Here is a 27,150-nt window from a genome sequence, read left to right as displayed (position 1 = left end):
GGCCTGGTGCCTTCTTGATGAGGCTCTGGGGCGGGCCAGGCAGGGCAGGGCTCTAGCCATGGCCAAACTTTCTTTTTTTAACCTCTTTGCCCCTATAAGCAGTGGTGGATGCCAAAGCCATTCTGTGTGCTCAGGAGCTCTAGCTATGACCCTGGCCCCTGCCTTCACTTGGGAGGGTGGCTCTGGTCCCCAGTCCCACACCTGCCAGCAGGGAGTTAACTGAATTCAGTGTTTACTGTCATTGACAGGTCTCTTCAGGTCTTAGCCTTCCCATGTGTCCCTTTGGAACAGAACACCAGCCCATTTGTAGTTGATGAAGAATAAAGTTGTTGATCCATTGATCTCAAATCAGTGGCCTGACCCTTCTGTAGTTGAGCAGGTATTTGTGGGATCTTTACCAGGAGCAAGGTCCTAGGATGGCATGTGGATGGAGATGGCTAGATGACCACTTTGTAGATGGGTCCACCTGCTCACTGACACCTTAGAGGTGAAGCAGCAGGAGCCTATCCCAGCGGGACAGACAGGAAAGGCCTCTTCTGCATGGAGTATTAGTGACGGCTCCTGAAGCCATTTTTTTTTTCTCCTGACAGCCCTTGAGCCCAGAAACACTGGAGAGGATCTTGCCTTGTGTCCCAACCCCGTCACAACTGGGTTTTGACCAAATGCCCTGGGTTTCCAGATTTCAGGAGTAAGCCTTCGGGGACACTGATGTGACAAAGAATTCATTGCCCCATTTCCCCAAGAGTAGCTGCCTGGGCGGCAGCCAGAGAAAAGCCACGCTCTGCTGATCCTGGCATCCTTTTATTTATTTATTTTTGCATAGCCATAAATTAGAATCTGAAGATAAAAAAATTAAAAACCAACAGTGCAGCATCTGTGACAGGAGAGCGCAGAACGAGACTTGGTTGTCTCGGGGCAGGGGCAGGGCTGTGCAGGGGCCACTACTTCATCGTCACCTGAGCCTCAGAGCCAAGTCAGGTCCTGCCCTCTCCCCACAGGCCAGGACCAAGCCCCACTGAGAACCACCCAATGCCCCACAGAACGGGGCTAGGAATCAAGCCCTTAGCTTTGAAGTTAAAAAAACAGACCTTGAAAAATATATACATTGTTCAGCAGGGCCGTCCGTGGGTCTAAAGCCCCTCTCCTCATTGCAGACAGCCCTCCTCCCACCTGACACCCTGAATGGCACTGTTGGGTCATATGGCACTGTCACGGTCATTACCACTGGACAAGGAGGTCTCCTGTCCCCTCCCTCTTAGGTAACCCCAAATGCTAATGACCCCAAAGGTAGACCTAGGCCCCTGCAGCTGGAGAATGTGGGAAGCTTGCTCTGGGACACAGGCGGGCCCTAGCAGGAATGGGGGGCAGAGCAAGCTTTGCCCTGGCATCAGGGGAGAAAAAGCCGTGGTTGCCTCCAGCACAGGGGACTCCAACAGGCTGGCACAGGTGGCACAGGCAGTAGCCTTAAGAGGTGCACAGGAGCAGTCCCTGCCAGGGTGTAAGAAGCCCGTGGCCCACCTCTACCTAAGATAAAATAAGCCTCTGAAGAAGCCCCTTGGGATCCCCGTGGGCCAATCAGTGACACTAGCCTCGCGGGCAGAGCACAGCAGTTGGATACTGAGCAACCTCCTCCCCCGGGTCAGGCGGGGCCCACCACCGCTTCCCACCTGCTTTACCCCCACCAGGAGCTCTCTGGGTGGTGGCCCTGCCTCCTGCCTCCCCACCCCCCTGGTATGCTATGTACACCCCATGGTGCCAGCCCAGTCTGGAGAAGGAAGGGTGCTGGAAGCACTGGAACCTGCTGGCCACTGTGGGCTGCCCGCTGCCTGGCAAAACCCTGCACATTCTTTCTCATCTCCCCAGGGCCAGGGCTCTTCTTTCTTGCTCCTGGAAGTCAGAGCGCTGATCAAGCTTGTGGGGTTGGAGGTGGGGTGCTGCACACGCACTCCTAGAGTAGGGGTGCATGTGGGAGGGGCAAGCCTCCCAGATGGCTGGCAGCAGGCATGAGAAGCTTCACAGGGCTAGTGAGCAGGCTCCCCGTGCACCCGGAAGCGGTAGATGCAGGTGTACTCGGGATGGCCCCAGTTGGTAAGGATCCGCAGCTCCACCACCTGGTAGGTGGCCATTTTAGTAGCCTGGGTAGAGAGGAAGGGTTGATGGTGTCAGAGAGTCTGTTGAGACCTCACTGACAGAGGGTAGGTAGGGGGCATGATCACCCTTAGGACCAGAGACCCCTCCTCTCCCCTGAGTCTCTGGCTTCTTATGTGCCTGTCTTCAGCCTCCTGGCACAGAGTGCAGCCCAAGGGCCAAGGGCCAAGGGCCCTCTGGGACACCAAGATTCTACACTGGCCATCAACTGACCCATGTGAGCTGCACTAAGCCCTGCCCTCAGACCACATATAAGTGGTCTTGGTGCTGAGGAACAGCACAGTTCAGTCAAGAGCTGGATGAGTTCTGCAGTTGCTTTGTCCCATCGTGGAGACCCTGGTGCATGATGGTGTGGGCCTTCTCAAGTGCCCATCAGCCTGTCTTTGTGCTTCAAAGCCACAATGTTTGAGGCAGCATCTGTAGCATATCTCGCCTGCCTGATGCCACAGGTGTGGTGCCTTCTGCCCATCCTCTCCCTGGCCTCTCCCGTACCCTGAGAAACCCAGCCCCTGCAAAGACCCCATCATCATCCCCAAACTGATGACAACCATCTCACATCTAGTCCTTCAACAGCAACTGGGAAAACAGTAGGCAAACCCACTCCCCACTCTGCATTAGCCCCTCTGGGTACCAGCTCCTAGACCCTTAATGCTGGTAACCTGTAAATTGTCCCCTGCTCTGCCTCTGCCCCCTGTTCTCCCCCAGCCTGAGCTTGGGGGCCTTCCCACTGCCTCATCCTCACCCCGACACCCTGTGCAGACCTGATCAGTTCTGGCATGTTCCCCACCACCACTTCCTGAATTAGATCCCTGGCTCCAGGCTGGCCTTCCTTGGAGTCACTATTTAGACCTTAACAAAAATGCACATCATACTGTTACTACAGCAATGCCATCCTCACCCACCCCCTGGCCCTGAGGGCCTCTCTGAGGCCATTCTTCCTGCCTCTTACCCCTCTCTCCCCTCTCACAATCCCTCACCCACCTAATTCTTCACTTTTCTTGAATTCACTGGATGCTGTGTTTGAACTTGGGTCCCTGGGGCCCATCAGCCCTAAGAAATCAGACTGCTGGGGTGGAGGCTGGAATCTGTTCCTAAGGGTCCTGGGAGATCTGATGCTCACTTGAGTTTAAGACACAGGTCCTGTCTGAGCCTAGCTGGCCATGCCCTGCTCTCTCCTAGAATGCCCTTCAGTTGTCTTTCCTGGCAACCCAATCTTTCTTTCATAAACTTGCCTCATTAGTGCCCCGTTTCAGGAAGCTTCCCTGACGTGCCCTTCCAGAGGGGACCCTCCCCTATGCCATCTACAAAGTTGGTCTTCTCCACTTCTGCTGCCTGATCTGAGGAGGACAGAACAGGGACTGCATCTCTCTCTGAACCCTATGCCTGGCAGAGTAAGTGCCAGGGAGACATCTGCTGCACCCACTAGTTCATGGGTCTGTACCTGGAAGTAGAAGGTCTGAATGGGCTCCCCATCCTGGTCATAGGTGAATGTGCCCAGAAGCGTCCCCTCTTGCTGCAGATCTTCATCAAACCCCTGCAAGAGGGTGACAGGATGGAGGGGAGAGGCAGGGAGTGAGAGTGTGACTCCCTCCCACTCTGCAGGTCAGACAGGATCCCCCAGGAGCTGCAAGGGGCCTGGGCACTGGAAATGGCTACCACAGGACTTCTCTGTAACCAGTGATGATCACTTAATAGCACATGCCATGGTTTCTTCCTCTAGCCTGAGATAACTGGGACTGACGTGCCGTCCCTGGCTCCACTTCTTCCAAGTCCACTCCCTGCCTCCCAGCCGGTGACCCCAGCTGGAATCTCGGCAGATACCCACAGGACACTCCTACAACCCTTCCAGCCCCACACTGGTTGATACTCACGAAGATGGCAAAGTCCTTGGGGGCACTGGAGATGGTGCTATTGGGTGACAGTGCCTTGGGTACATGCTCTAAGGTAACAGCTGTGGGACGGATGCGTGCAGAGAGGCGGACCACGGCAAAGCCCTGGGGCCCCTGGAAGGCCCAGCAGTTACCGGGGTGCACATCTGGCTGGAGTGGAGAGAAGATAAATCAGTATGAGGCCCCAAGTCTAATTTGGCTGACTGGAGAAGCGGGCCATGTCCCAACGTGCCCTGAGCCCTGTTGCCTACCTGAAGAATGACACGGGGTGACTGGGAGTGGTACCACAGGGGGATGCCGAAGAGGCTGAGGAGGGCTGTCTTGGTCTCATAGGTCTCGGAGCATCGGGTGCTGATGACACTGGCCCCTGAAACAGGAAAGAAGGACAGGGTGGGTGTCTGGAGGGGAAGACCCAGACGACCAGCTCAGGCTGCCAGCCACAGGAGCCTGGCATGAAGGCTGGAGCCGCCAGGAGAGGCTGCCACTGCCTGTCTCCTCACTGAGGACAGGGAAGGTGCCTAGGCCCAGGCTTTGCCCTAGCCCAGACCCAGGGAGCAGCTGAGATACCGCCCCTCTGCTGCCTGGGTACCTCCTGCTTCCCTGGGCCATCCCTTCCTTGGTGAAGAGTCTGTGTTGGGTGACATGTGCTGATTTGGGGCCCAGCTATTGTGGGTGGGGACCATGACAAGGAACGTGGAGGAGGTGGCGCACACACCTCCTGATTCCAGGGCGTAGTCCACCATCCCAATGCGATCCTCGCTGTAGCGCTGCAGGGCCTGCTTCACGATCCGGTGCACCTGCTAAAGCACGGCCCAGGACACAGTCACCATGCGAAGGAGATGAGCCTGCCCCATCCTGCTGCCATAGGCTGGGCACTGTGGACTGACCCTCTAGGCTTGTGCCATGCTGGCACTCAGGCAGGTATGGGTGCTATCTCCACCCACCTCCACTGGGCCCAAGGCAAATGTCGGAGCTTCCTCATGCCACTTATGTCCTGGAAGTGAGGAGCTGGGGTCTGAGACCTCCCAGTCCTCCAGCTCCCAGTGAGAACAGCAGTGTGTCTATGGGGTGCCTGCTCCTCACCTCCTCTGTGACCCCGACCATGCCTTCCTTCTGCAGCGTCAGTCCCAGGGAGGCCACGGCTTCCCGGGCTGACTTGCCCTGCATCTCCGCCATGTGGGAGAGGATCTTGCTCTCCAGCTCCTGCAGCTGAACTTGCATCTCCTCTCTCTGGAGGAGGCCAGCGCGGGTGCCTCCACCTCGGAGAAGGAACTGACTGACCCAGGCAGGGAACTGAGATTCCACCTAGGGACAAAACATGGTGTTACTAAGAGGCTTGCAGGAGTAGCAGAGGCTGCTGTGGCAAAGCCAGGCCAGGCGGGGTGGTAGTTAGCTGGGGAGCAGGGCTGGGCGGGAGGGAGGCCCTTGGAGGAAAGGCTGATGAACCACAATCCCTGGGCATCCAGGAGAAGCAGGCACTCGGGCCAGGCAGGCCCAGGCCTGTGCCGAGTCCAGCTCTGCAGTGGTACCCTGGAGATAACAGGCCGGGACAGGAGGCTCCTGCTGTGCAGACCCCAGGGCAGATGGACTCAGAGCAGAGGGTGCTTGGCAGGGCCCTCAGATGGTTCCAACTCACGTCGTCGCGTGCAGCCTGAATCTTCTGGGGCAGCAGGTCCACTTCATCTGCCACAATGCTCTGCTTCAGGGACATAGCGGCCAGCTCCTGCCTCAGGCTGGCTAACTGGGCCTCCAGCCGCCCCAGCTCCTTCATCGCCTTCTCCTGGAAGGCCTCCTGGGTCATCCTAGTCCCAGAGAGAGGAAGAAAGAGCAACCCTTGGTCGGCTTCTGTCATACGGTGGTGCCCACTAAGCAGGGCCTGCTCTTAGAGAGTGGCTCGCAGGACACAGCCCAGAAGCCAGAGGGTGGCATCCCTGTCCCAGAGCTAATTCAGATCTGATCCCATGACCCCTCTGGTGCAGCCTCTCGCCTCGCCAACTGTGGACGGTGGGCTGTGAGGCGGCGGCCTGCGCGAGGCAGAAAGGACGCTGGCTGCAGGCAGCCCACACACCTTGGTCCTGCTGCAGAGGCACCTCTCACCATGAGCAGCCCCTACTAAGCACCGCCCCTCAGACAGGCTGCACACAGAGGTCCTGACCTGGGGCTGGGCGGGAGGGGAGCAGATGGCTGGGACTTTACCTTTGCCACTCTGACCTCAGCTGCTGGATGTGAGCCTCCGACTCCTGAGGGACACAAGAAACAGTGAGCTCAGAGAGGAGCGTGGCCTCCACTGGGCACCTACTTGACCACATCTCTGCCCCAGGGTTCCTCACAGCAAAGGTCAAACTGGCCACTTGGCCAGAGTCCTGAGAGTCTCGCCCACATCTGACACACCCTCCTATTTCCACGTCCCCATGCCCTCGGCACGGGCACAACCAGGGACAGCCGTCCTGGTCCTGAGCGTGCTCCCCGTGGAGGGTGAGTTCCGCTCACACAGGTAAGGCAGGAGACCTCGTGCTTCCCACGTACACCCAGCAGTGTCCCTGCAAGGACCAGGGGTCCCAAGAGTCTCTCAGATCAAGAAGAGCTGTGGAACTGGTCAGGACCCCAGCAGAGGCCCACGTGCCCCGGCCCACCAACCTGGGAGGCCTGGACAATCTTCTTGAAGAGGTCTTCCGAGTCTTGGTGATGTTCTGCCCTCAGAGTGACCAGTTCTTCCTGTCAGATCAGACACGAGGGGAGGACTGAAGATTGGACAGCAGCGCTGGAGGGGCGCTTGCCACTAGGAGGTGTTCTAACCGGGATTCGAACCAGGGCTCTGGTTCCCGGGCTTCGGCTCTTGGCCATAGGCCACCGTGCTTCTCTGAAACAGGCAAGAGTCCCGCCTGATCTCTACGGCACACCACACCTGTGGCGTCAGGCACCGGGCCACGCTCCACATCACACCCCTCACAGCTTGGGGGAAGAGAAGACAGGCGTCTGCATGTTTCTCTTTAAAGCAATATTTTAAAATGTGTTTTGCTGTCCTGGGAATGGAACCCGGGGCGCCCCCTCACTGAGCTGCACCCCCGCCTTTTGAACTATTTACTTTGAGACAGGTCTCCTGAGGGGCTGGTGCTCCAGGTGCCTCCACCAGGACAGTTTCTATTTGTGACTGAGGCTTAGACAGAGAAGCTGCCAAGTGGCAGAGCTGGCTGACCCTATCAGTGCTCATTCTCTCACCCTGCAGGGGCCCCTCCACCCCAAATGCCCACGGTCCCGAGTTCCCACCCTTGGGCAGCTCTGCTCCCCACCTGGAGGAGAGTGGCGGTATCCCTGCGGATGTCCTCCTTCAGGGCGGCCTCTCGGCGGCTCACCAGCCCCTCCAGGAGTGCCAGGGTGTCCTCGTGGCTCAGGCCACTGCTGCCCCCCTGGCCAGTGGTACCCTGCCGCAGCTCCAGGCGCTCCAGCCTTATGGCCTCCTTCTGCCAGTTGGAGGAAAACTCAGCAGCAAGAGCCTCCAGCCGCCGCTCCAGGGAGTGCACCTGGGACAGGATGCGCTGCTCCGCCTGGTGGGGCGGGGCAGGGCAGGAACAGAGGTGAGGGACCCAGGAGCACCCACAAGGACACTTCCTGCACACGCTACTGTGACCAGCGGAGAGGGAAGAGAGCCCCAGGAAGACTGTGACCAAGCTCAGGCTGGGACTGTGGCTGGGGTACATGCCAGGGAGAGGCAGGTGTTCCCAGATAGGAAGGCGGGGGTCCCCAGGGCGGGCCCCAGGGAGAGCTGCAGGAATCAGAGCCCAAGGAGGTGCAGGGGGCAGGGGAGGGGACTAGAGAGTAGGGTTGGTCCAAATAAAGGATGGGAAGCTGTGGTAGGCGTCAGTGTGGGTGGGGTGGCCTGAGTGACCTGCTGGGCCCACTGCCCGGTCCCCTCCGCCAGGCAGGTGTGTAGGTGGGAGAGATGAGCACTGCAAGCTCCAGCCACAGTGGTGCTCAGCGCCACCGCTCCCCTAGCTACCAGGGAGTGAGCCCTTCCCTTCTCCTCTTTAGCTGGGTGTCCCACTGGGAAGCTGAAGGCGGAGTAATGGTCATTTGGGCCAGAGGGTGGCATTTGATAGTGTGTTACAAATTTTGAGAATATTGTTGACAAAACAAAATCTTTGCAAGAGAGATTATGAAATGCAATCTGTCAAACATCAGTTAAATGGCAAGAGGCTCACAGACGGGTGGAAGAGCTTCTGACTTTTAGAAGTTCCATCTTACATAGCAGCGTGTTCATGGGCCTCAAAAAAACCAATAAAAGCAGAGCTCTCCCCGCCTGCCCGGCCTGGCCGCCCGTCCGGCCCCATCTGCTGTCTTTGTTCAAATATAAGCAAAGGTGAAGCTGTGTTCAAGCTTCACTTCCCCTTTTTGCAGAAAAAGTGATCTTTGATAATTAAAAAGGAAGTCATAGATGACAGAATATGTCATCATTTTATAAATTAATAAATTATGTTGAGGAAAGCAGTGTCCATGGATATATATGATTAAAATGTGATATAAAATAAAGTCAGCGAGGTGTAAGCAAAGTTTGAGTAACTATAGTGGGGACCGTGTTGTTTTGTTTTGGTACTAGAGACTGAACCCGCAGCTCAACTACTGAGCTACATCTCAGCCCTTTTCTTTTTGGGACAGGGTCTCACTGAGTTGCCCAGGCTGGCCTTAAACTTGGGATCCTGGGGCTGGGGGTGTAGCTCAGTTGGTAGAGTGTTTGCCTCGCTTGCACAAGGCCCTGGGTTCAATCCCCAGCATCACATTAAAAAAAAAAAAAAAAAAAAAACTTCGGATCCTCCTGCCTCAGCCTCCTATCACTGGGACTGTGGGCAAGTGCCACAGCAACCAATGGGGACAGAGAATCCTAAGCAACCCACGCTCACACCATGTTCTGGCTGCACATCCTCCTGTCCCCGTTGACTGACTGCAGACTGAGGGCACAGCCTGGGCCTGTCCATCTTCATACACTGGCAATTATAAAACTGGCAACAAACCCTCGCTTCTCCCTGGGCCTGCCCTCTACAGCGCACCCTGCTACTTCTCCGTCAAGAGTCTTCCTCTTCTGTCTCCTTGAATCTGGACTGTCCCTGAGCTCTGCATCACCAAAAGAATGGAAGTGACAGTGTGTGGCCTCCGACAGGTCCCTGCAGTCTGGCCAGCATCCTTGGAACCCTGCCCAGCTACTGAGAGAGCAAGCCTGGGACAGCCAGCAAGGTGCAGTGGGATGGCCTTCCCCGCAAGGGCTGAGGCCAGCCAGTCGCCATTGCAGACCAGTCTGCTGCCGCTCCTTTGAGCAGGCAACACGGTGGCATTGTATTGAAAAGGAATAAGACAGGTGGCAATTTGCTGGTTACTTTTCCTTCTGTTTTCTGTCCTTAGGCTGCAACTACATTTTGGACACTTTTGAGTCATACTGGTGTGCAGGCCACCCCACCCTAACACCTGTGCCCCAGACAGCAGGGAAAGGGGGGTCAGAACACAGAGGGGCGTGGGGCGAGGTCAAGTGCAGAGGCAGGTGGGGGAGGTCTGCGCAGCCCCGCACTCACCTGGAACTGTGGGGAAGAGCCTCTGGAGTCCCACACCTCAGGCTGCCTCCTGCTGTCCTTCGCTGCCCACCAGGAAACCACAGCGGGGTGGAACGTCTGCAGCCCGTAGGGGTAGAAATACCAAGCACCTGGCACAGGGCGAAGACGGTCACCCAGGCTGGGGCCAGCAGCAAGAGGCGGCCTCACCTTGGGCATGGTGACCTGTGTTACTCGAGGGAGCCCTGCTCTGCTGGAGGCTGCACTTCCTCCTCGAGCCTCAGCATGAGGCTCATCCTCATCTTCGCGGCCTCCTCAGAGGTCCTTCATCTATTCTGTCGATAGCAAAACTCAAAATGGCTCTGGCCAGTTAGGGAGGATCCAGGGTAGAGCCTGACAGTGGTTCTGGGTCTGGCCCAACAGCCTCATCACCCAGGAGCCTTCAAACACCCAGCACCTGGCTGCCCCCTCCAGGGGGAGTTAGCTGCTGTCAGGGCCCCGGGAGGGTATGTTTGAGAAGCTCCCCAGGTGACCAGGCTGTCAGGCTGGGCACCACGACACTAGGAGGACAGGAGGCATCAGCTGCTCACACAGCTGCAGCCACAGAAACACCTGCTGACTTTGGGGGTGGCCTCTCTGTGACGTGTTGACTCCTGAGTAGTGGGGGCTGGGTGGGGAGTGTGAGCCTGAAGATGTCAGTGGCTGAGAAGTGTCCGACCTGGTCAGTCCACGCTGGCAGCTCAGTCATCAGCTGCGAGCGGCTGAGAGGAAGCACATGACCTCTTGGCTTGAAGTCCCAGGTGGACATGTGTCACTCAGACATGCGCCCCTCTCCACCTGCATCTCCACGTGACAGGGAGATGGTGTCTGGGGAAAGGTTCTCCAGGTAAAGTGGTACGCGATTACCAAGGACCATGGTTATTTTTAGGGTAATGCCCAGGCCCCACTGGGTATGCCCAAGCTGTTCTTGCAACAGGAAGCAAAGAGAAAACATGGTGGGAAAATGTTCTGCCTGATATTAATAAAAGAAAGACAAGTTGAATAGATGCTAAACCTATCAAACCAACTCTAAAAAATATTTAGAAGTTGACACAGTCATTAAGAGTGAGTCTCGGGCTGGGGCTGGGGCTCAGTGGTGGAGAGCTCGCCTCAGTGGAGGGCGCTGGGTTGGATCCTCAGCACCACATAAGAATAAAGGTGTTGTGTCCATCTACAACTAAAAAAAAAGTGAGTCTCAGACCACATAGGTAAGTCCTGTGAAATCAGGAAACTCAGGTAAAATTGCCCACACAAAATGCAACGTGAATGGGACAGTCCCATGGCCAAGACTGGAACCTGCAGAGTCCCACGTAAGTGACCAAGTGGCTACACCACAGTGTACTGCTTTGTTCTTACCTTCAGGATAGCTAAAGCCCTAGCCTGGTCTTGTGAGAAGGGTCTGCTTGCATGGCTCTGTCCTGCCCGGACAGGAGGAGCAGTGACTGCTAATAATAAAAGCCCCGAGCTCCTGCTGCACCCAAGCACAGCTGTCCTGGGTGTGTTCTGCCAAGGGCGATGTTCTCAAGGCACCCTGAGCTGCCATGTAGCTGTCCCAATTTAGCGCAAGATCAGTAGACTGGGCCTCTTCCCTTTGCCTGGGACACCCCACGAAGGGGCAGCACGGGTCAGTGGAGGACATGGTGGAGGCCGGGAGAGAAGGGTCTCAGGCCCAGAGCTCTGCCCAGTCCCTGCCTGGCACACTGGCCACTAGCCCAGCATCTGCCATGCTCTGCCCCGCCCCCTGGCACTTGCCACCCTGACTCACCATAGGTCAGGCCTGTCAGGAGCAGCAGCAGCAGCAGGAACCAGAGGAAAGTCCTCAGGGAGGAGAAGCGCCTGGGCGGTGGGCAGGCAGACGGAGGGAAGCATTAGGAGTGGGCCTCCGACCCCCAGACAGCCCGGAGGCTTTCTGAACCCTGAACTAGGGTTGAGGTGAGCAACCCGTGAGCTTCTCATGGGGTCAGGGTCAGACTGGACACCAGCCTTATCCACTGGTCATGATGATGAGGACAATTTTGACTCTAGGAATCTTATGGATGTTACCGACAATAAATAGTGTGGGTCTGAGACATCTATAAACATTTTTGTAAAGGGAGACCCTGTAAGCAAGCAAATATAGAAAATAATATGTAACTCCCTATACAAAAATATTTTCTTCTAGAACAAGGAACCTTTATTGGTGACATGCACCAGTCCTTGGCCCTCTTCTGGCATTGCTGGCTGCCTGCCCTGACCTGATCATGGACAGAAGGATCCTGATTCTGGTCCAATTTTCTTTCCTCTGCCAAGGGGGACAAGTTTCCAAACCGTGGTCCTGCTGGTCTGGCAACTTGAGGGAGGACCCACAGCATCCTCAGGCACCATCTCTTTGTGGCTTCTGAACACTCGCAGGCCAACCTGTCTGGACTGTCAGAGGCCCCAAAGGGGAGCTGGACTATCTGGGAACCTCACGGCTGAGCTAGCGCCTCAAGGCATCACCAGCACAAGCCTTCTCAGGACTCACTCGTGCATCTAACAAATATATCAGAAGCGGCTGGAGGGGTGCCACTTAGTAGGACGTGTCCAGGATACAAGAATCTGTGTTTTACAGTTTTGTCCCGAAGGAACAAAACCTGCCTCTGTGCACCATCCATTTCTGGCAGTCCTGGGCTCTGGGGGGCACTTCCTGCTCCCAGATGAAAGCTACAGGTAAACTGGGGGATCGCCAGGCCTGGGTTAAGATGGGGCATTGCTCCTTCAGTCCCAGGGCATTCTGATTCACTGTCAAGGCTGGAGACTCGCTCACCTGGTTAAAACGAAGACATCGAGGAGGGACGCAGCTGTCGTCAGGCGGTACCAGGTGGTGCCAACCCACCAGTAGAGAAGTCCGAAGATCCGGCCTAAAAAAGCAGCTACGGAGCCTAAGACTTGAGGCCGTGTGCGGCACTTCACCCTTTCTGTCTGTGGTCCCCTGCCGCCCCCACACCCCATACTAGTGCACCCTCTTCTGCTTTGCTGCTGCTCCACACCCCCTGTCCCAAGGTCTTTTGGCCCCCAGTAACTATCCTAGAATGACCTGTCTCTGTCGGGCCTGGTGCCCAGCATGAAGTCACTGCCGTGGAGAGCAGGAGGCGCTGAGCACACTCAGCTGGCACCCACCTGGAAAAGTGACCACTGTCCAGACAAAGGAGCCGGCCTGAGAGATAGCACTCCTCAACCGAGACCCCGAACTATGCTGGTCTGTGTCCGAGTAGCCTGCAGGGGAACACAGGAGGAAACCAGCTCAGCTCCTGGGCACTTTTTTTCCCCTTGGTGCCAGGGATTGAACCCAGGGGAGCTTAACCACTGAGCCACATCCCCAGCCCTTTTTAAACATTTTATTTAGAGACAGAATCTTGCTAAGTTAGTTGCTCAGGGCCTTGCTAAATTGCTGAGGCTGGCTTTAAACTCACAATTCTCTGGCCTCAGCCTCCTGAGCTGCTGGGATTACAGGAATGTACCATCTTGCCCAGCTCCTGGGCCCTTTTAAGAGCCTCCTCTGGGGATATGGAGCCTGACCATCTACTTGAGCCATCTCCTTCACATCCCCAGAGCATCACACGGGCCTGCTCACAGTAGGTGGGGAAATGCTTGTGGGAGGAGTGGCATGGGAGGCTTCTGACATTTCTCTCCCACCAGAGCTTTCTGATTGGCGGCCTCTCCTCACCCACAATCCCTCACTCTGTTGTTCAGAACTAGACAAAAGGGACACTCATGCATCTAACAAATATTATGAAGTACCCACTATGTGCAGGGCTCACACTGAACTGCTGACACGGGCACAACACAGAGCCGTTGGCCTTGGGTTGCTCACACAGCAGTGGGGGTGGGACAAAGTGCATGGCCCAGCGCATGAGGGGCCACCCCAGACAGGTTCAGGGAGTGCTGGGCGCAAGAGGGGTGCCCCACACCACACCCCCTCGTGCTGTCAGGGTGTCCCCTGCCCAGCTTCCTTTGGAGGCCCCACCTACCCACAAAATCGTCCTCAGAGGAGTAGCCGGAGGAGGAGCCCAGGAAGTCCTCAGAGACCTTGCTCTCTGCCAGCCCGTTGACTTGGCTGCTCTCGGTGCCTCCGGTGCCTCTCCTCCTCCTCACCCGCAGGTCCCCACCTGCCCAGGGAGGAATGGGCTCTTCTAGGCCTCGCAGTGCCTTAGCACGTTGGGCTGCGCAGAGGGTGCTTCAACAAGCGTGTCCCATGTGGGGACACTAGGGGGGAGCTGGGAGGAAGCAAAGCCCCAGGAGGAAGGTTTGGGACACTCACTCCAGTAGGGCTCACTGTGCAGGTGGTCGTCAAGAAGGGCGCTCCTGGCCAGGGAGGCCGCCCGGGGGCTGCCGATGTAGGACTCCCGGACCACGGACTCGCTGTAGTAGGAGGTGTGGGCGTCAGAGGAGGGGCCCAGCTGTGGTGCTGGGGACAGGCGCTTCATGTTGCTGGATTTCCTCTTCACGGTCCTGGGGACAACCATGAGGGGAAAGCAGGGAGCAGGGTGGTGAGCCCAGCCAGAACTCCAGACGAAGCCACAACCCTGGCGCCTCCTCTCCCCAGGGCAGCCTTGTTCGGGGGCAGCTGACTCACTCGAGTGTTGTCTTTTCCTTCCGTCTTTGTCACCTGGTTTTTTTTTGGCAATGGGGGCTAGAACCTGGGCCTACATGTTGGGCAAGCACTCTACCACGGAGCCACCACACCCCCAACCCTAGGTACTGTCTTTGCTCCTGTTAGCTCTGAATTTCACAGGAGACAGGCAAGTGCATCAGTGAGAACGGAGCCAGATCTCTAACTTCAAAGTCAAAGTTCTTTCCCGAGCCCGCCCCAAACCCGACAGGCCCCGCCCGGCCTCCTAGAGCAGCCCAGAGCCTCGGGGCCCTGATGGTAAGGGGCAGGACAAGGCAGGCAGTCATTGCTCCTGAGTTGTCAGGCAGCTGCTGAGGCCCTGCAGGTGGCGAGACGCGTGGGTGTGGGTGCGAGAAGGATGGCCAGCCTGCCACACCCTTCCAGGGTGGAGGGGTGCCGTGAGCCCTGCCTGCACTTTTGGGGTTTCCGGCCTGGCTTATGCTTGAAGCTGCCTCTCCCCACTTCCTGTTACTAGCCAGCGGGGCAGCAGCACCTCTCACATGGGTGGAGAGGGCAGAACCCCTGACACACACATGGGCATCTGCCACCCTGAAGGCTGCAGCAGGAAGAGCTGCCTGCTCTGGGGGCCATGCCCTGGACAGGGCCGTGCAGCCCTTTGCGCCCTACCTGAGAGGACCGTCCCTAAACAGGGCACTCCGGCTCCCTGCCACCGAGCTCCCTCCACTGCTGCTGCTGCCATCGTCATCGCCCTGGGAGTAGCGAGTGAGGCGCTGGCTTCGTCGGGACATGGCGAGGGGGGATGTGCCTGTCCCTTGAAGAAGTCTTGGGAAAGAAAGGATGGCACGTGACACTCAGGGCTGTCCTTGGGGGAAGAGAAACAGGTGCTGTCTCACCATGAAGGACAGAGCCTCCTGCATTCAGGCGAAGGCCCTGCAGTGTGGCCAAGACACAGTGGTCACTGTGCCCTGCCTCGGGGCTCCCTGGGCCGTCCTGGGGCCTCCCCCGTAACTTCCACAGGGCTTTATGCCTTTGTACAGTTTCCCTTGATCCTCCTTGACGCTCGGCAGAACACAGCCAGAACTGGGCCTCCTCAGCCTCCGACATGCAGCAGAGAACTTGGCACAGGGCAGGCACCAGCCAGGTGCTGGGCTCCCTGGCGCTTCCAGCCCAGCTGCCCCCTCTCCCTGGAGCGGGTCTGGCTTCAGGCTCACTGATTCCCTCCAGAGGGGGCTCCCCCTTAGCCACACTATTGAGTCGCTGGTCATTCCTGACTCCAAAAAGCCCACTCCAGTAGAGCCTCCCATTGCGACTGCTCACGCTCCACCTCTCCAGGCATGACATGCCCCTCTTCCTGATGTGACACGATAAGATTTTTTGAAAAATGCCTCCTCAGCACCAGTCTCCCTTTGTGATCCCACAAGGGAGGTGGGTATCATCACTCCCACCTATCAAGGGGGGAACCTGGGACGCTAAGATGATGGGTAACTTGCCCCAGTCACCCAGCTTACAAGTGACAGAGAAGATCTGAGCTAGACCTGACAGGTCATAGGGCCTGGGTCTTTCTACTCCACCAAAAAGTTTGCAGGTTATTTTAAGAATGTTTTGTGTCTTCCAACTAGAATCTTCCATAGCCCCATATACACTCAGAACAGGCTGTAAACTGCATGATTACACAACAAATATTCAAACTAACGACACAGGGGGAAGTGGCACCACAGGATGGCATTACATTCAGTCCCAGTTTTCGGGCCATGTGAGGCTGAAAGCAAGGCTCAGAAGCTGATAATGAGGACAAAAGAGGTCAAAGTGGCAAGGCTGGCCAGAGGGCATTCCACCACATGAGCAAGATTAAGGCTCTCAGCTCTGGACACCCAGATTCCAAATCTTGGATTACTGAAGTGAGGAGTTCCAACATAGCCTCTTGGCAGGCAGGACTACAAAGTAACTGTTAATATCCCAAACCCACTGGACAGCTCATAGTACTTGTGACATTTTGTCACTTCTGATGTTCCTGGTTCACACCAAAATCACTAGTTCTCTGGGCCACATGGTGGGCATACACTAACACACCCCAACTCTGACTGTGTAAACCAGAAGATCAGGTCTGTCCAGTTAGGACCTCCTCTTTTGAAAAACAAGCAGCTTCCTGTCTGGGCTAATGGGCATCTTCCCAGATGGGATGCCCATCTGGCACCATCCCTGGCTTTGGCTGGTGTTGGTAAAGTAACCAACTGGTTGTAGCCAAAGCAGGAAGCTGGCCTGGGTCCTGGGCTGTATTCCACTCCTTATAAGGTAGTTCCACCCCACAGTGCCCTCCCCCACCTGACAGCTCACAGGAGCTCCTCCTCTTAACCCCTGCTCTGCTGCAGGGTGAAGCCTCCAGCTCGGGGGCAGACACAAAACCACATGTTTATATAGTACCCAGACTCGCTTGGCAAGAATCTTCACATTCTGACTGCCAGGCAAGGGGCACGCTTAAAAGCTAAAAACTGCAAGCCTTTCCTGCCATCACCGAACACTCTACCCTTCAGTTTGGATTTCACAAGATAGAAAAGGTCAAGACCCCATCCTCCCAAAGGAGAGGTGAGCCTCTAGGAGTCCAAATCTTTTACCTATCAACACTCCCCTCATATACAACCAGTTAAGAAGCCCTCAAATAAAACTCCATTCCACACTTCTGAGCAGAATTACATTCTTTTCTCAGTTCTGCCCCCATCACAAATGTAAAAGGCAATATCCATCCGATCTTGAGATTTAACCTAGATCTGGGACATCTTGCACCTGACGTTTTCACTCCCCTGTTTATTCACACTCCATTTACACTGGGACGCAAGGCGCTCGGGGCGCTCACTGTCGTCTGCCTTCACGCCCCACACGCCCAGCCCGCACCAGGGAAGAAGGTGGGCTCACTGAAGTCACACCCCGCCCCGCCCCCGCCCCCGCCCCCCACACTGGCTGTTTTGTTTTTGTTTTAGAACCGAGCACTACCGGCCTCCTTCCTATTCCCAGAGTTCTGACAGGCGTCACAGGCCGGGAACTGCCAGTCCCTGGACCTGGCCTCTCTGGCACTGCCCTGGGCCGGTTTGGGGCCGCCGGGTCTCTGCTCTCCTCCTCCCGGGACGCTGCGCGGGGAAGTCCCGCCCGGAGACACCGCCCTCCCGGCTGACCAGTGGGGCGGCCAGCCCTGGGGGCGGGGGCCGGCGGGCAGGATGAGTCAGGGCGCTGGCCTTGGCTCCACGCCGGCCCTGCCCGACAGCCCAGGGGCGTGCGCCCGGCGGGGTTGGAGCCTGGCCCAGCTCGGCCCCGAGAGGAAGAAGCAGGCCTGGCAGCTCTGCCCGGGCGGGAGCGACCCGGCCGTGGCTCGGCGGTCAGCCCTGCCCAGGGCCGAGGGTAGGCGGACCCACCACCCTGGTTACCTGCTGCCGCGGTTGCTCCGTACCGGGCCGCGGGCGTCCGAGGCCCGTCGCGCCGCCGGGGCGCGCCCCTTTCCTGCGTCGGGATCTCGCGGGCGGCGCCCCGCGCAGGTCCGACACAGCGGCGGGGCCCGGGGCTTCGGCGGGTACGGAGCAGTGTCGCGGGGCCGGACCGTGACCGGCAGGCAAGCGGACAATGCGGCCGGCGGAGGCCCGCGCTGCGCGAGTGGGGCCGGGCGGCGCGCGCGTGGCCGAGTGTGTATGTGTGCGCCCGTCAGTCAACGCTGACAGGCCGAAGCTCATTGGTCAGACTCCGCCGGCCGTCTCCGCCCACCGTCGCCACCCATTGGCCGGTTTGAACACAAAGGCCCCGGCTCGCCCCGCCCTCCGCGTGGGCCGGGCCGCTCTGCGCGCTCAGCCCCTCAGTTCGCGCGTGGGAGGCACCGGCAGGTGCAAACCAGGCCTGGGTAGCCGGCGGTGGGAGCCCGCTCTGGGGCTGGGGCTCACCCGGGTGTCTGTGGACGGAAGTCGCGGTCTGGTGGCCCAGGATGCCAGAGATCGCGCCGAGTGCGCCTCACTCCACGAACACCTCCCTGTCTGCGGTGCCCGGGCCCTAGGGACGTTAGGTTTGGAGAGGCACAGGCCCGGGAAGATGGCCCGCGGGAGTGGTGGGGGCCGAAGACCCTGGCTCCGGGCCCGCCCTGGGAGCTGGCGCTGTTAGCTCAGAGCAGGTTCCATGTAAAGATCGTCAGGGAAGGCTTGCTAAACGCCAGGGCACTTGAGTAATTGTCCTCTTCGCCAGCTATTTCTACACCCATTTTAACGCCAGCTGTTTCTACACCCATTTTAAAGACAAGGAAATAGGCTAATAGAGGTATTGAGTTTCTTGCATAAAACCACACAGAAAGAAGCAAATTTGAGACTAGAAGGTCCCTCCACGTCCAAGCCCATTTTATTGTTTTGTTTTTCCGTTTCAGCGTTGGCTTTGGGATCCCAGGCCTAGCAGGAGGCTCCCCATCTTTCAGAGCCCCAGAGTTTCACAGCAGCTCTTCTGTTTTAAGGAAGGAGCTTGCCACGGTTGGTGCCCCAGAGGGCAGAGCTGGTATCTGTTCCACCTTTCTCCAACCTGGAATGAGTGCTTGATACTGAATGAGCAACAGTGCCCTCTGATTCCAGGGGTCTTTCCTCTTGGGTCCCACCTGCCAGCTCTACAGATACCACAACTGGGGACAGACACTTCCTGTACAAGCTCTTTTTTTTTTTTTTTTAATATATATCTTTATTTTATTTATTTATTTTTATGTGGTGCTGAGGGTGGAACCCAGGGCCTGCCACATACTGGATGAGTGCTCTGCCACTGAGCCACAACCCCAGCCCCTGTACAAGCTCTTTTAAGATGAAACTGAGTGCTGCTATTTCACTTTTTTTGAAATGCAGAGAGGAAACAAGACAGATGACCAAATTGTGGACCAATTGTTGGTGCAGGAAGGTGCTGGGGTAGGGAACAGAGGAAACTGAGGGTCTCCTGCTGAGTTGGCTCCAGCCCAACTCTGGATAAAAGCAGCCCCCCTTTCTGGGCTTCCATTGTCCCACCTGAAAAGGGTGGTGTCATCTGCCCTTAGGGTACCTTAGGACAATGCCATTGTTGCTCCTGGGCTTAGACCTGGAGCTTGCTGAGGATCAGGGCTGGCTGCTCTCTGATTATGTACTGAACAGCAGATTAAAGGGAGAACTCGATATATTAATATTCTGTAAACTGAAAATGTTATAGTAATTTCATTTCATGTATTGATAGTCTTTCCTCCTTTTAATTATTTTGTATTTAATATTTCTACTATAAATTTTTCGTTTTGTATTTCTGGGTAGTTATTGCTAATCTAGAGGAAAAGCTATTCTTTATTACACTTATATCAAAGTATATTACTTAAGTAAGTTTTTACGCTTTTAAGTTATATAACAACATTAATAACAGCAAAAGTACAGTTTCACTTCTTTTCTAAGCTTATCTTGTAATTTTCCTGCTAATTTTTTATCAAATAAAAAATGTTAAGTCAATGATAAGTACTAGAGTAATAATAGCCATTGTTATTCACTTAATATTATATAATAATGTTATTCACTTAATATTTACTTAATATTCTTTAGTTGTTCATCAGGGCTGGTATGTTATTTCTAGAATTTGGAGTAGCCTTTTATTTCTTTTATGTAATTTCTTTAGACCTCTGATTATTGCAGCATCCTTACTTTTAATCCATGTTAAATGTTATCAAGTGCATTTAAAATGAAAAGTGATTTTTGTTTATTCTGAATGTCTATTATCATATAGTGGATTATTAAGTTACTGATGTTGAAGTGGACTACATTTCTTAAATAAACTCCACCTGGAACTAATGGATTAAAAAAAATAAAGTGAGAACTCAGATTAGCCACGGCATCCAAGTAGGAGAGGGGCCCTCTCAACTCCCCATCACCAGGGTGCTCCCCAGTGCTTTCCTCCCCACACTCCCACCCCCCCACTGCAGAACCTGCTCCCCTCTATACCAACGGCCTGGGCAGAGTGAACTGCTCCCCAGAGGGTCCTGGTTTGTGAATGCCAGGCTCGGGCCACAGGCTGCCTCTGTGAACCTTCAGTATGTGGAATAGTGGTCCCCACAGATTGTCAGGTACTAATCCTGGAATCTGTGACTGTCACCTGAATGGAAAGTCTTTGCAGATGAGATTAAGGTTTGAAGGGAGAGATTACCCCGGATGATCAGGGCGGGCCCTAATGCAATTCCAAACATTCTTTTTATAGGGACACAGAGAAGAGGACACGTTGTTTGTGACCTTATGCTACCTATTTCCAATTCTGGTCTCTAGAACTGTGCGAGAATACATTTCTGTTGCTTTAAGTCACCAAATTTGTGGAGATTTGTAAAAGCAAATCTACAGAAGACAAATGGCCCTTGGAAAATTCTTGGCCTTGGCATTCAAGGTTCTCATAATTGTGCCAGGACCTTCCCCTTGTCCTGACCATCCTCACTTGACACTCCCATTGGACTTCCTGCAGGACACCACTCTTTGTCTCCTGACCCCTCCCACCTCATGAGTTGAACCAGGAAGCAAAAAAAAGACCACCAACTCCAATTTTAAATCAAATGAAAGCAAGGTTGTACTGTGTACACAAAAGCAGGACCGCGACTGTCTCTCCCAAAGCCGGGCTAGAGATCAGCCCCAGCTCTCCAGGTAAAAGGCTTTATAGCATGAAAAGTTAAAAGGGGGGGGGGTGTCTTGGGAACGTACAGCTAACAGGATTCTGGCAAGCATAATACGGAGGCAGAGAGCAGGGTAATGATGTACATGGCGTAACATTTTAAGGTAGGGAGTAAATTGAGATTCCAACTTCATAATTTTGAGGTGCCACTGAGGTTTAGGGAGGGTTGTTATCTGGTCAGGGAGAGCCAGGCATGGGTGAGTTTGGAGCCCGGGCAGGAATTTCAAACAAGTTTAAACATCAGGTTGTCAGGACAAATAGAAATCATAGTATTTTATAATAAAACAGAAATGAACTTTTCATCACTTGTGACGAGATGGCTCCCAATCTGAAGATGGAATCAGGCTGGGTTCATCACATGCCTCCCCTCCTCTGCAAACTCAGCGTCTCTTCCCTTCCAGGCTCTTCTCTCTGCGGCCCTTTTCCTCTCCCGTTTGCTCTGTTCTTGCTCCATTTTTCTCTCATCATGATTTCATAAACCGTGGTGGGGAGGGGACAGCTTTGCCCCAACCAGAGCAGGATATCAGTGACAACTGTGCTCCTCAGAGCAGAACCACATGATAACTTGCCTGGTTGCTCGGCATTAGACCTTTCTGGCCCCTTCCTTCATTAAAACAAAACAAAAACCAAAAGAACAAAAGGACAGAATTAGGGACTGGGGGTGTAGCTCAGTAGTAGAGCAGGTGCTCAGCATGCACAGGACCTTGGGTTCCATCTCAGTACCAAAAAATAAATATATAATTTAAAGTTATATTGGTACAAAGATGGCTATGCCCTAAACTTGATACTTTATTTTTTAGTCGTAGGTGGACACAGTATCTTTATTTCATTTTTATGTGGTGCTGAGAATCAAACACTGTGTGCTAGGCGAGCGCACTACCACTGAGCCACAACCCTAGTTCCATTATATTTAATATTTCTCTTTCTTTTTTTTTTAACTGAGGATTGGACCCAGGGCTTGTGCATACCAAGCCAGTGCTCTACCACTGAGCTACATCCCCAGTCCATTTTTTAAATTTTACTTGGAGCCTGTGGAGCCTGCTGGGAATAGGACGTTCAGAAGGCAACCTGTCAGCAGGCGGGATGCAGGGCCAAGTTAGCTGGCTGTGGGAGAGGTCTCTGGAGCCAAAGGGAACACACACAGCCCCCCTTAAAGTTGAAGGCATTGATGTCAGAGATAGAACTCATTCTACCTGGGCACAGATGTGTCTCACCAGAGACCTGTGCTGACGAGATGAGCTGGGTTCAAAAGAGCTGGCCACAGCATTCAGCTAAGAAAAGAAAGCACAGGACACAGAAGTAGTCCTCGTATCCAGGGTGGGATGGCTCTGCGACCTTAAGGATCAGCTTCACGCTGGAAGGTGCTGCAAAAGAGTGCGTGCACCTGGACTCTATTTTTACAGGGGGGACACACAAAGGAGTTTCAACAGAATGTTCTTCACCAAATAAGGCAGGTGATAAGGTTTCAAAGGGGGTTGTCCAATCCCACTGGGTAACGCCCAAGACCAGAGCTGAAGCATACTTCTTTGCCCAGCCAAGGTGAAGGCCACTGGCTTCGCACAGCGCTGCGGTGCCAGGCGGACAGCCCCTTTACTCAGGGCTGAGGGGGTGCTTAGCTCGTGGGCAGGCGGCCTCCCACAGTTGTGCTTCTGTGTACAAAGCAAAAAACAGCACAGTGACTCCTGGTGGCAAGCCAAACCCGAGTAATCTGGGGGAAGGTGACTCGTGTCCATGGAAACAGTGGACAGTTCAAGCCCCATGAGGAAGCAACTTTTCTGCTAAGGCCATGCGATGCAGAGTCTGTGTCATGCTGTCCCTTCAAGGATTTCAATTAATGCCAAATAAACTAAAATGGATTTGTGCTCTTGGGAAAAATGCTTCTTGGTTGGTTTTGAGTTGGGGGCTCTCAGCTGCCCGGGCTCATCTTGCACTCCAGGTCATCCCGATTCAGGCTCCCAAGTTGCTTGGGATTACAGGTGTGCGCCATGCTCGGTTCTCCTGGTGTACAAGAAATCAAGATGAAAATATTTCGTGGGCCCCTAAAGCTCAGGTGCCACGCCCAGGAGAAAGGTTGGCAGTGGGCCCCAATCGCTCCCTCTCCAGCCACTGCCTGCAGAGGCCACCCAAGCACCGTGGCTCCTGTTAGGACGGTGCGAAGCAGACTGTAGGGCAGAGAGAAGAGCCTGGGGGAGCAGATGCCGAGCGTGTGGACCAGGAGGGAAGAGGGGCAGGAGGGTGGGAGGTGGGTCTGAGTGTCCAGAGGAAGTCTGATGGGGGTGTCAGTGAGGATGGTCACGAGACAGGGAGGGCCCTGGCACAATCATGAGCACAGCAAGGAGGTCCCACTCCAGGGAGGCTGTGAATGCACTTGAGGACAAGGAACCCACAGCCCTGATGTAGGCCAAGTGCGCTACTTGCTCACTCTGTGACTGTGGCTGAGTTACTTAACCTCTCTGAGCCGTTTTCCTTATTCAGAAAATGCAACTAACTAATAATCACAGCTGTCCTATCTGCCTGCCACACCAGTTGGCTCTGTGATCTTGGACAAGCCAACCGGATTCTCTGGCCTGCATTTTCTCAGGTGTGAGTTCAAGTGAGGAAAGGGACATAGACGTCCAATTACTGCCCACCTACACGCGTGGTCTTGGGTGTGAGGAGGGAGATGAGGCTCCTGGTGTGTTCTGGACCCATAGTCAAGGTCAAGTGGATTCTCTGTGCTTCTGGAGACAGGGCCTCCCTGTCCCCCCCCCCTCCCCGGTGGCAGTTCCTCTCTGCCTCCCCCAGGGACACATGGCAGGTCCACAGTCGGTGCCTGGCATGCTGTGAGAGTCTCCAGCCACCTCCTGCAGCAACCAGAGTCACCTCCACTTCCCCTCCCCGCTCGCTCTCAGCGTCAGTCAGCAGCCGGGATGTTGGCGTCTGTCATTTCGCCATCACGGGAGGCCCTGGCGGGGGCGGGGACTTTCATGTCAGGCTCCTGGCAGCAGCTCTCAGTGGGCGGTAACCTCAGAGGAGCCTGGTGGCCCCAGCTCCCAGGGGCTGTTCCTCTGCCTCCCCAGGATTGATGTGGGCTTGCTCCTCTAGCTGCCCGGTCTGCTAGGGGCGGATTTATAGACTCTTTCATGGAGAGCTCAAGGAGCCCGTCCCCAGGAGGCCAGCTCTGCTCAGCTTGTTTTATGGAGGAGGTCCTGCCCAAGGAGGGGCAGCCTCCCGGTCACTGGGTCAGCTGGTGCGCCAGCGACAGTGTGGGTCCGTGACCACAGGGCACAGAGATGGCCCCGACTCACGGATGACTATGCCTTAGTCACCGCCATCCCCCGCCATGCCGAGTACAGGGCCTGGCTCCTAAGAAATGCTCCACGGTGTGCAGTCCCAGGCTTCAATTACCTGACCCCAGGTGTGGCCTCCAGGTGGCTTCAGGTGCAGACCTCCTGCTGGCCTCCTTCCCTCCCAGGGCCCCGCCTATGGCCTCTGTTACCACAGAGCCCTTGGTCAGGGTGCCTCATGGCCTGCAGAGCCCTTCTCCGTTTCTCTGCCTGATGAAGTCCTGCTAACCATTCGGGGACAGGCTCCGTGTCTCTTCTTCCCTGAGGTTTCCTAGCCCAAGTTCTAGGCTTTGATCCACACGGACATCTGCCTCAGTTCCCCACCATCTGTCCCCTAGGATGGGAAGAATCCATGTCCACGAGCCAGATGCTGCTATCCCAGCAACTCAGGAGGCTGAGGTAGGAGGATCGAAAGTTTGAGGCCAGCCCCAGCAACTTAGTGAGATCCTGTCTCAAAATGAAAAACAAAAGAGCTCAGTTGTGGAGCACCAGAGGGGGTAGGGGAAAGGAAAAAGAGTACTTGTCTACAGACCCAGAGGACGTCACAGGGATTAAACTGCCACCCCAGACAATGCCTGGCTCTGTGGCCACAGGGAGGAATGGCCTGGGTGGGTTGAGCCCTCAAAAGAAAGGGGGCAGGGCTGGGCCTCTGAAGGAGCTGCAGGTCAGAACTCAGGGGCTGCATGGCCAGCTTGCCTGACGCCCCTGTGAGAGGCCACCCCTCCTGGAAACTGTCACTATCTCTTGACACATTCACCAGAGACTCCACTTCTCTGGGGACATTTCTGGGCTAGTGGTGCAGACAGGTTTGAGACTCGGACAGTCCTGGTGAACAACTTGGCAGGTGATTAACCTTTCACAGCCTCAATGTCCTCGTCTGTAAAATGGGGACATTAACATGTCTGCCTCATAGGAGCTTGGACCCGGACCCAGGTGAGACACAGGCCCCGGGGGGATGCAGAGTCCTAAGGATCCCCCGTGTGACCAGGGATTCCGTATGTTTTCATGCCACAATTTTTTTTTTTGAAAAAGTTTCCCTCCTACCATAAAGATATTAAAAATTATAATCTGCAGCTGTGTTAGTATAAAGGCAAACATAATTTGGGCCTGATGGGATTCATTTTTTCCTTCTGGTAAGAAATAATAATCACAACATTTCCACTGGTCTCTAAAAGTTCCTGGGCCCTGGCAGAGCTCCTGTGTGTTATGGAGAGTTGAGCTGCCCCGACTGTCCTACCTGCTCGGGGAATCAGAGAAGCGGCCAGAGGAAACCATCCCAGGGCTAGAAGAACCGACGGGAAACAGCAGGGAGTTGCCCAGCTCACGGGCGGCTGCCCGATGGACAGGCCCACTGCAACCTGGAACTGTCGCCTCTGCCTCTGGGCAGAGCTGGGCGGCCGGGAGCAATCCAGATACCCCGGTGCCAGCCTCCAGCTCCTCCAGCTCCTCCTCTGGGGCTGCAGCACGCCCCTTCACTCAGCCACGGCTTCCCGCCTGCAGAAAGGGGAGAGTAATCGTCCCCTCCCCTTCCCCACCCGGTGGCTGTGGGGTCAGAGGAGGAGGCAAGGCTGAAGTCCTCCAGGGCCGGGGAGAAGGACCCAGGGAGCTGATGCTTCTTGCCTCGGGCAGCAATGTAATTGGGGCGTGGCCGCTTTCCAGGGCAGGCGTGGGCATCAGAGGGAGCAGCACTGAGCACCCAGGGGTGTCCTGCTGAGTCCCCACGGAGGCTGTCCAGCAGGTGGGCCCTTGACCATGGCTGGGTGCATCCTTTTAAATTTTTTTTTTTATGGTACTAAGGATGGAACCCAGGCTCCTTACCACTGAGCTCCATCCCCAGCCCTTTATTATTTTGTATTTTGAGGCAGGGTCTTGCTGAGTCCCCCAGGCTGACCTTGAACCCTCTCCTGCCTCCCTCTGCGGGGTCCCTGGGATTACAGGTCTGCGCTGCTGCACCCGGTTGCCGACAGCATCTTGATCTGGGCCCTGGTTCACTCAGTTCTCCTTTCTTCCTCTCCCACTGCCCATTTTTTTAGGGACATTACTTGTTGCTGGCCACCCTTCAGGTGTGGGGAGGCGGGTGGCCGGCCTTAGTGGCACGCAGTGGGGCGGGGCAGGGCTGCGGAGGCTAAGGTGCCCATCTGCTCGGCCCTGCCAGGCTGTGGCGCCCCTTGGCCAGCAACTGAGGGTCCCGTCTGCACACCTGTGCATCCTGTCCAGCAGCGCGGGCAGCTGCCGGCCCGGGGTCTCCAGGGCCTGGGGGGTCAGAGGCTCCACCTGACGTGACTCAGGCAGTGGGACTTTGCCAGAGCTGCCCGTTGGAGAAGGCTCAGGGGCATCTGCACACTTGGCAGAGACATTTTATCACTGCTGCAGGGATTCCAGGGTCGAGATGTACCAGGGTTGGGGGATCCCTGCCCTGATTCCTGGGGTCTCTTGGCAGGGATCTCTGGGGGTGGGGACCAGGATGGAGAACTTGTCCCTGTTCTGTCAGCAGCCTGCAGAAATCAAAGCCCACCAGAGGGAGGAGGGCTTGGGGGGCGCAAATGGGATGGCGGCTGGGGACCTTCGCGAGTCTGAGCCTGGCCACTGAGCCCACGCGGCTGGGTGCTCACGAGCTGCCCAGGTGGGCTCAGGCCTGGGTTAGTGAGACACGAGAATCCGTGTCACTGGGGCCATTCCTTGAAAGCATCTCCAGAGGAGCTGAGGTCCTCCTGTCTTCTGCAGCCTCTGGGCTTCAAGCCTCTTGAGCGTGCTGTGAACGACCGCTTCTCTTTGGCACGGTGTGGTGGGAGGCCCCCGCCATCGCAGTGAGGTACGCCTGTGTCAGGCTGGTGGCAGCTGGCAGAAGACCTGGTCTGGCCCACATCTAGGTGACAACACTCCCTGCTGGACAGGGGCCAGGGACACCCCCTCCTACCACACTCTTGTGCTGATGGCAAAGACACCGACTGGGCAGC

General features: G+C 55.7%; 1 protein-coding gene and 1 non-coding gene across 6 annotated transcripts; one reads left to right on the top strand and one right to left on the bottom strand.

Annotated features, from left to right (window-relative positions):
• Positions 1 to 782: 782 nt before the first annotated feature.
• Sun2 (Sad1 and UNC84 domain containing 2) lies at positions 783 to 17,902 on the bottom strand. Of its 5 annotated transcripts, none has more exons than XM_013357310.4 (18): positions 17,618 to 17,902; positions 14,868 to 15,063; positions 13,890 to 14,080; positions 13,600 to 13,737; positions 12,749 to 12,844; positions 12,396 to 12,501; positions 11,376 to 11,446; positions 9,596 to 9,723; positions 7,328 to 7,582; positions 6,675 to 6,752; positions 6,234 to 6,277; positions 5,674 to 5,839; positions 5,121 to 5,342; positions 4,753 to 4,837; positions 4,289 to 4,404; positions 4,020 to 4,187; positions 3,590 to 3,682; positions 783 to 2,135 (listed from the first exon to the last, which is right to left on the bottom strand). In XM_013357310.4, exons 2-18 carry the CDS (start codon positions 14,987 to 14,989, stop codon positions 2,022 to 2,024), a joined length of 2,193 nt encoding a protein of 730 aa, XP_013212764.1. In that variant the 5' UTR covers positions 14,990 to 15,063; positions 17,618 to 17,902; the 3' UTR covers positions 783 to 2,021. The 5 variants fall into 5 exon arrangements, with proteins under 5 accessions (XP_013212764.1, XP_077908845.1, XP_013212765.1 ...); XM_078052719.1 differs by having other exon boundaries at positions 14,868 to 15,058; XM_013357311.4 differs by having other exon boundaries at positions 14,868 to 15,023.
• Trnaa-cgc (transfer RNA alanine (anticodon CGC)) lies at positions 8,739 to 8,812 on the top strand. The gene has a single exon. It is a non-coding gene; the product is annotated as a tRNA-Ala (tRNA).
• Positions 17,903 to 27,150: the final 9,248 nt, after the last annotated feature.

Source organism: Ictidomys tridecemlineatus, chromosome 6 (genome assembly GCF_052094955.1).
Source record: "Ictidomys tridecemlineatus isolate mIctTri1 chromosome 6, mIctTri1.hap1, whole genome shotgun sequence".
Classification (NCBI taxonomy): domain Eukaryota; kingdom Metazoa; phylum Chordata; class Mammalia; order Rodentia; family Sciuridae; genus Ictidomys; species Ictidomys tridecemlineatus.
This window is presented reverse-complemented; position numbering and strand designations above follow the sequence as displayed.

Coding starts and splice junctions, on each gene's coding strand:
- Sun2 (XM_013357310.4), bottom strand. CDS start 14,989: ATGTCCCGACGAAGCCAGCGCCTCACTCGCTACTCCCAGGGCGATGAC. Junction 13,738..13,889: donor GCACAGTGAGCCCTACTGGA/GTGAGTGTCCCA, acceptor CTCCCTGGGCAG/GTGGGGACCTGCGGGTGAGG. Junction 6,278..6,674: donor AGATTGTCCAGGCCTCCCAG/GTTGGTGGGCCG, acceptor TGTGTCCCTCAG/GAGTCGGAGGCTCACATCCA.